The sequence below is a fragment of the Diadema antillarum genome, unplaced genomic scaffold (genome assembly GCF_040938485.1).
Source record: "Diadema antillarum isolate AM-2024a unplaced genomic scaffold, OU_Dant_1.0 seq00001373_RagTag, whole genome shotgun sequence".
NCBI classification, from domain to species: domain Eukaryota; kingdom Metazoa; phylum Echinodermata; class Echinoidea; order Diadematoida; family Diadematidae; genus Diadema; species Diadema antillarum.
The window spans coordinates 270255-279250 of record NW_027272134.1 but is presented as its reverse complement, the minus strand read 5'-3'; the positions used below and the strand labels follow the sequence as shown (position 1 = coordinate 279250).

Genomic DNA, 8996 nt, shown 5'->3' with positions numbered 1-8996 from the left:
GCCCCATCTATCGACGCGATGTAAATGAGTCAAGAAATACGACATCATCAAGTCACCGATATAACAATCGTAGAGAAGAATAAACCGAAGCTGCAGGTACAAATAAGTCTCGTTGGTATCGATAGTTGTTCCACTTGAGCAAGCAGCGAACGTCTTGCTCTCAAATTTCGATACATGTACGATACTATGCGGGGCGCAAGAAGACATCGCTACAGGATTCAGTTATGAATTCGACGCAAACAAACTTTACTCCCCACTGGCACTTCCCATGATTCCAGTGCATTTTTCCGGCACTCTGCGACCAGCTTCTCCAAACATGTCCGAAGGATATCGTTGTAAGAGACGCATGGACACACTTTTGCGATTGTTTCACCAATGCATGTCAATAAAACACGATGGCGTCTTGATGTTTATGATTGATTCCCCTCGATCTGTCGCTCGTCATCGTCGTCATCAAACGTTCTCGAAAATATACTCTGTGGAGATCATGCAGCTTGTCACACGGACGACGGCTGGTCGTATGATGTCGATGCTAGCACGCGCTCTCTATAGAACAGGGAGAGTGGGCATCTGATGAAACATCTTTATACAAGCACGTAATATCTCCCGACATTTTCACTCATGATTTTTTTCTCTCTTGGGAATCTGTTTAATTGGCAACTCTTTAATTTCCATTTTCGGTCATCAGTTCTGACAAAATATATGAACAAAACTTTCAGAGTTAGAAACGATAAAGGAAACAGCTATTATCTAAGTAATTTTTATCCTCGGTGAAATAATGAGAACTGAAAGTTTGCACAGAGTTGAATGAATTTGAAATGACCCTCGAATTTTAGTTGAATAAAACGGCGCATCTGCGAGCAAGTGAGGAAAAAAAAAGATAGTGGCTCTCTCTCTCTCTCTCTCTCTCTCTCTCTCTCTCTATATATATATATATATATATATATATATATATATATGTCGCTTCCATTTTGCTTCTAAAATTGCCAGAACGACTTTCATTTTCAAATGATGTAAAAAAAAAGTTATATAGTTCAACTGGAATTTACCGAGGTAGTGTAAGCTATATGGGTTATTTAAAGCCCTTTTTTTTGCAGCTGTTTTGTAAACTTCTATGGTGACTGGGACACGAGATCATGTTGTAATTGTTACCTTGATTTGGTTCATATTTCAATGAGCGTGTTGTGCAAGAATACAAGAATATCCGATGCATTTCTGTTTTCTTTTCACAGCAAAAATGTAAGGATGAGATACTTCATGAGACCCAGACTCGATCGACAGGTTCTTAACTTACCCGTTGTGCTCCATGGAGTAGGTCTGAGGGGTTGAAGAACCATGCTGTCGTTTTCCTGCACAATGTGTTGCTAGAAACACACAAGACAACCTCATATCAAGTCACGATTGTAGTTCTCATTGTTACCTTTACCATTTTTTAAAATTTTGTGTACGAATTGCTATGAGCGTCATATTGGGATATTATATTCTGACGCTTCGTTCCTACAATGACGGGTTAGTTAGTGTTGTAAGTAACTCTTCTCGCTGCGAAAAGCTCGATAATTCAGTTAAGACGCACATTCCCTATACAAGCGTTTAAGATCTTACCAAACTTAGGTGTTTAGTCACCCTAATCTTTTATCTTAATCCCGGAAATGAGAAAACAAATAGGCTAGTGATATTTTCGCTTCAAGAAAGGACTTACCTACATCGTCTCATCTATTTTCACTGCAGGATTTGTATTTTTATGATCTGATCATTTTGTAATATATATGCTTCACTGTCGCTGTTAACATTTATCGTAAAATAAATGCAGAAAAGTGTGAGCAAAATGAAATGAATAAACCGTGTAATAGTTTGTCCCTACAACTTATAGGCAACAAGGACATCGAGGTTTGTAAAGCAGAAGAAGCTGCAGGGGAAAAGCTGACTCGAATCTGGACTAGTCACTTTAACTCACATGTTGCCTTAGATTTTAGTATTCACAGCTTCTACCTTTTTTCATTGCTTATCTGATTTCACAGATGAAAATGCGTCTACATCAGAATTCCCAGTCCCTAGAATACCTATACTTGAGGTTTTAGTAACTGCAGGTAATACACTGATTAGCTTTCGTGTAAATTTGACAAATTGGTAACTAATGATGCAACAATGTATAACATTAGACTTTCCCGCAAATGGCATGTCACAGGGATAACAAAATGTCATAAGAACACATTAACACAGAATAGATACTGTTGAATTCAAGGAAATGGTTATGGATATAAAACGCTGATTCTAAATCTTGTTCACCACGGCTGATGATGTACTATAAATGAAATCATTAAAGTTTGGTCAGACATTCCATCTTTTTAAAATGGTTCTGTCCAAAAATAAGGTTCTCTTCATTCAGTACAAAACTTACTTCAAAATCAATGTTCCCACAGGTTGTCTTCGTTCCCAATAAAAGGAAACAAGCAAAAAAATCGATGTACATGAAAAAAGACGAAAATATACCCAAGAAACTTATACACCTTTCAAATGAGTGACAAGCAGGATAAGGTAAGTTAATCATATCTTATTATGTATTATTTTTAGTTTTTTTTTAAACAGGATTTCCTTCTAATCCGTATACTTGGGAGTCAGAACTGTCGAAGGTTTTAGGTCCATTTTGATATATCATTAGACGTATATAGCGAGGGCTGTTGAACTATTCACATGTAGCTTCGAGCTTAGCATGCCACATGGGATAAATTGTTTGTCGGGACCAAATTCGGTCGGAAGAATTGTTTACAAACGATTCGGATGGCAGCAAAGAAGTAAAAGCATAATGGCTGGTATCGTCAATTTCATTTTATCACATTTCTTTCCCTTCCTTTCATTTATTTGTTTCTGCATTTTCCCCCTTGGTAGTATATGTAATCTAGCGGTTGACACCACAACCCAAAGCCATATTAGGTAAAAGGAACTAGATCATACGCCTCGCTTTACCTAGACTAAGTCGGTTTGTTTGTTTTGTTTTGTTTTTGCGTGTTTTTTTTTTGCTCTGTTGTTTTCGTTGTTGTTTTTAAAAGGCAGATAACACGATCAAATGAAAGTTCAGGATGATAATAATGTCTCTAAGCAAATCAATACCCCCGTCGCTTCGTTTAGAATATTAGTTTAATATCATCGGTGAAGCAAGGTATCGGAAAAAGTTTTAGTAAGTTTCGAGAGATGGCAACTCGCACATGACAGGTGATTTTAGGGCTAACCTAAGCTCAGTCGTGGCGTAAAATCTAACATGATCGGTTGGGAGAGATGAGAATACAACGAGGTCAATGAACAGAGTTCTGCCTCATAATTATTATGCTCTCATTCTCACGTCTTGAGTGAAATATGCAAAATACCTTACTGTTGTTGTCTTGCATAGCGGAGCCATTATTGCGTGATGTGGGCAGCTTCTCTCCCCAGTCCTGTGCGTAATAATACATCAATCGAGGCAAGAGCAATGGTTACCACAGTGTAATACGTCATATTGTATGGACACAGGCCAGTGGGTTAGTAGATCACAATGAGAAAATGACGAGAAATACACGCATGCCACTTTATAAGCCATGAACATCGGATACTGGAAGAGTACGTCACCATTCAATTAGCGCTGCAACGGGTGACAGCACGTATATCATGATATTGTGTGCGTTTTTCACTTACATTACACGCGTCAGTGTGAATTGTACTGATACATTGTATAACACACGTAAATAAGACGATAACCAAGCAAGAAAACAAAACTTGACGCCAAAGGTTATTGCCATTTCATTAAGCATTTGATGAAAGACATTTAAAAAAAAGAATCCAAGTTCATTGTTATTAAACAAACTTCAATGCCCGGGGAACATGGACTTCAACTTTATCAATGAAACCGAAATAATACGTGCGGCCCTATACACATCATTGACGACGAAACTTAAAGTCCCCTTATTCACGCATGTCTTTAATTGCCGCTAAGTTTGGCGCTGTAAAACAAAAATTCATCCCCGCGTTTAAACCTGATATGAAAATTTTCTCTCAAATCACGTGACTGTTAGGGTCTGACAGAAAAGTGACAAGAATAGAAAAGGGATACAATATAAGATAAAGAAAACGACGAAAGGAAAACAAAACTCTATATTCGTTGTGCTGGACACCCTAGAAGTAGTGCAGAGTTGATATATATATTTTTACGACGAAATTGTATTGTAAGACAATCGGAACAAAGACCACGAAACATATAGAGAAATGATTGAACGCATACGAAATATATAGAGACATAGAGGTGCGTGATACCATTGTGTGCTGTGTGTGTTTACAGTGGAATTCTTTTTAAGTTACTTAACCATGAGCTTTATGTCTGGTAAGAAAAAGTTGCACCCATCCCATTTTCTTTCTTAGGTTAAATATGCTTACGAAACCCTTACCGATACAGTTAATTTCTAGTTTAGTTATATTAATTTTTTTAATGAATTCTCTGTTGCAACATCCATTCCCACTGAACAACTATACATTGATTACACCCAGGTACTGTCAATATCAAGTGCAGAACTCATCATGATTACAATAAGCATGTGTGCTCGTAATACGTCATAATAGCTGTGAACAGGAAGCAACGGAAACAAAGAACGAAACAAAGCAAACAACAGGTAAAGAAAAATACATCAACGTGAGCTGAGCACTCAGAATACAAAGCATGCATTGTTAGTAAGAGATTGCGTGAGGACAAGCTTGGACAGGACGATTTTGATAGGACAGCTATCAAACGAGGCAAGCTTTCAGCACTTACAGAGATGAAAACCACTTTGCGCTGTTAGTAAGAGATCGTTACAGGCCACACATACGACATGGAGAGAAAAACTGTTAGAAATGAGTTTGCACAATACATCCACTTTATGTGAATTGCTGCTCCATTTCGTGTGTGTATGTGTGTGTGTGTGTCTGTCTGTCTGTTTGTCTGTTGTGGGAGAAAATTTCTGATAAATATTGCTCATTGCATACATCTGTTTGAAGTTACTTCCTTTCATCCAAAAAGTAAATAAAAGAGATTCGACAGATTTCGTTCGTGTTCCATAAAGATACGAATGTATTTTTGGAAGTTATTTTTTTTTCGTGCTGCTTTAGCACACACATTTTAGGGTTTTTAAGGGCACCCAAGGATAAGCTCTTTATACGCATGGGATAAGAGTAGGTTCATTTAAACAAACCATAATCATGAACACTCGCAGGATAAACCTCATCAGCGTTAGGAATGATTGCTTAGACGAGTCAGGAATATTGTTCAAAGTTAACAAGGATAAAATCTGAGCTGGTATATGGTATAGAAAGGGAATACAGTCTTATTGAGTTTCTTTTTTGGCACGGGAATGGAGTTTGTTAACTCATCTAATAGCTTAACGGGATAATTTTTTTAGTCGTTTTCCTTCAAGTCCTCTGATTCCTATATGTAGGACTTCGGTTCATGTTAATGTAGAGGTATGTTATACACCTTTGCAAGCTCCTGACATTACATCCAATGTAATTAGAAGCAGCGTGTTAGTAGTTAGGCTGAAATGACAGCGAAGAATGTACGTGTTAGTAAAAAGTTAAATGCAGTCAAGGAAAGCAGATGGAAGTTTAGTAGCATGAAAAATGAGATGAGGTCCTTGACTTGCAAAACATTACCCACCCGGTAATCGCATGATGCGAGTTTAATATTATCATCTCATAGGGGACACACAGATAATCAATCTGCGGTGCTAGCTTCTTGAATGGATTCCAAAATAAAGGATTGCCAGCTCTGTATTCCGATCTAGTGTGCATTTTGTAAGAGGGTTTATACCGAAAATTACCAATAGATTGTTTGAAAGTAATATGGTAGATCACTCAAAGGTGCACTTGAACATCAATTTCTGGCAATCAACTTACGATTCTTTTTCGTGATTTTTTTCTTGGATGTTACATAGTTTAATGGCATGATTGGTATGTATTTGCAAATCTAGAACACGAGATTTTCTGAAGAAAATACAGTACGACAACACGCAGTGGAATTGATTTTTGATCGATGTCAATGATTAAACAGCAAAACATCTAATTCCGACTTATTAGTCACGCCAAAGCCTTCACTATTATCATTTCCCTTGACAACATAGATGGTATCTCCAGCAACGAGAGCAGATGTAAAATCAGGCTATGCATTCGTCGTGAAAATAACACTTATAATGACAATCAAAACATATGTATAACATAATGTACATGTATAATTCAGGAATTTTGGTCACAGTATGAGTTTGAAGTCAGCACACTTAATTTTAAATTAAAAAACCCCGATACTACATACGATGCCATTTGAAAATATTTTATGTCTAACATGTATAAGAACGAATAAATTCCCGGACAAGCCCCCAAATACGGTCTCGAAATCATACCTTCTCTTTGGCCTTTCTCGCCTCCATCTGCCGTCGCCTTTTGTAGAATGACGGTGGCTTGTGCCACATGTGTTCGATGATGACGGCAATGAAGGAGAGGACGGCACCGATGATGAGCACGTAGAATGCCCCGGCGATCTTACTGAGACCGATCGCCGAGGCCTTAGTGTTCGGGTTACTGTTGACCACTTCCTCCGGACAGATGGACTCTCGCTCAAACCACTTTTTCTTGATTTCCTCCAGAATTCCCTCTTCTTGGAGTTTTAAAATCCTTTGGAAACGATAGGAGGGGTACGGAAAATGTTAAAGTCTATAATTTCATGACAAATACAAGAAATGGGTGTAAATGCTTTATTCTAGTAAATAGAGAATGTGACATTTTATATCGATTAAACATGTTATGTCTGTACGATAGCCCCGATGTATTCAGTGGTTAAAGAAAACAATAATTTCCTTACCATGGATATGGCATTGACTCTATAAACTCTGTTGGACATATTGTACGGATGCATTTTTAGGACCAAGTGTACAATTCTACAGGTGCTCGACACGAGACCGACACCCATTATAGGTCCTACAGCCCATGAGTCATTCAGCCCACGAGTCATACAGCTCACGAGCTATAAAGTCCACGAATTATACAACCTATGATTTCGACACTAAGCAAACAAGGCCAACGAGACCGATACATTAAGCCCCGTGTTGTAATGTCGAACTCGTGGGCTGTTTTAGGTGGTGTAGAACTTATGGGCCTTATTTACCTTGTGTCGAACTCATGGGCTGTATATCTCGTGGCCTGTATGACTCGTGGACCTTTTTTTTTTCTTTTTCAATGTCGAACTCGTGAGCTGTATGACTCGTGTGTGTCCGTCTCGTGATTCTACACCCTAACGTGTTTTGGCAACTTACGCAACTGACAAATTATCCCTGTAGGCCGCCCCCTGCGGTGTCGCAATGCCGTATCCCTTGAGATTGAACGGCTTCCCAACGGTCATCAGGTCACATTCTGTTTGCTTGATGTAGTCCAGGATGGGTGCGTCCCAGAAGAATGCATATGACTCCTGCTTCACTCGCCTGTACCCTTCCTTGTCGGTGGGCACCCACGGACTCGTCTGGCTCGAGCTCATGAAGTCCCACATGCGCTCATAGATGCGCTGGTTTTTCCTCTTCTCGAAGAACCTGTGGAGGCTGCTGTTTTCGATCGTGCCGTAGATGATCTTGTTCTGATTGGCAAGGTCCTCCAGGGAATTGATGGGGTTCTCCATGCGGGTGACGGTTAGGAAGGCGGCGAGGTTGGCGGTGTACGTGGCGATGATGATGAGAGCAAAGAACCACCAGAAAGCACTCAGCATCCGTCCCGACACGGAGATCGGGGTGTTGTCGCCACCTTCGAGAAGTGGTTGTATTGATGATTATTATGCTTGTTTGATTTTTAACGATAATGATAGCATTGAGGTACAGAGTCGCTGCAATGATAACAATGCAAATGATAACGACAGTCGTGTCAATCCCTTTCGGCACATTCAAACACTTGAAAAGTGATTTTTTTTTTATCGCAGCAAATGTTTTTAAATCTTATGCGGACCTTCTGCAAAGAACATTAAAATGTCTTTCACTCAATTTCTTTTGCCGTTATATTTTTGCATGTCATACTCTCTAGAATCTTATAACTGAAAGTCAGAATAAAATGAATAAGAATTTCATGTAATATCAAAAAGCTGATCATGAGATATTTGCAGTTAGACTACCAGTTTTATCAATGGCTTTCTTTATTCTCTCTGTCGAACATTCAAATACATATCAGTTTCACCACCGTTACCATATCAACATCTAACACCTCAAAAATGTCATATTCGCATGAAAGAAAAAAAATTGCTGTGCATGAAAATAAAATCTGCTGAGTACCTAAAGAAAGCATCTAGGAAAACAAAGCAAAGTATGTCGTACTATCTTAAAACTGCATTCATAGATGTTGTCCGCACGGGATAGAGTACGTAATCACTAATAAGACAATAAAAAGCTTTTTATTCAGTAAATATCAAACTGTTCTATCTTTGGGAAAGAGAATAAACGAGTGATAAAGATATGAAACCATGGCAAATCTTCATTCCGTCAAATATCATCAACATACTGGAATGGAAAAACCAAATTCATCGGCACCCGAACAATTTATTTTTCCTGTATTTTTTTCTATGTGCACATGCACCAGCTCACTCCAAGTATCCCTGATAATGCTTTCGTCACCATGCAGGGCGTGTTGGTTGAAGCCACTCGTGGAACACTCCCATTCCCAAAGATAAAACGTAGAAACAATTCTACCCTAATCATGTGAAATCGTTTCTGATATTGTCTTTTTTTTTCGAACGAATACAAGAAAGAAATGATAATATTTGCCTTCAACGGGATGATTGGTTCTCACATTCCAGTAGGCTGATGACACCAAATATATCGGGTGGAAAAAAGAGACGGAGAATGGATGATGGATAAGATTAAACTTCTTGAAAAATACAAAGTACACATGATTACGTTACATTATCTGATGCTCCTGCTTCATTCTCGGCAACAGTTTATTAACTTCATAAATCAGTACTAACATCTATTGTC

General features: G+C 38.6%; 1 protein-coding gene across 1 annotated transcript in view; it reads right to left on the bottom strand.

Annotated features, from left to right (window-relative positions):
* Positions 1 to 424: 424 nt before the first annotated feature.
* LOC139708788 (glutamate receptor ionotropic, kainate 2-like) overlaps positions 425 to 8996 on the bottom strand; it is a 52965-nt gene continuing 44393 nt past the window's right edge. Inside the window, exons 14-18 of the mRNA XM_071620737.1 lie at positions 7302 to 7779; positions 6393 to 6663; positions 3368 to 3428; positions 1295 to 1364; positions 425 to 546 (exon numbers count right to left, since the gene is read on the bottom strand). Coding sequence (XP_071476838.1) covers positions 498 to 546; positions 1295 to 1364; positions 3368 to 3428; positions 6393 to 6663; positions 7302 to 7779 — 929 coding nt within the window. The 3' untranslated portion in view covers positions 425 to 497. The remainder of the gene's footprint in view (positions 547 to 1294; positions 1365 to 3367; positions 3429 to 6392; positions 6664 to 7301; positions 7780 to 8996) is intronic.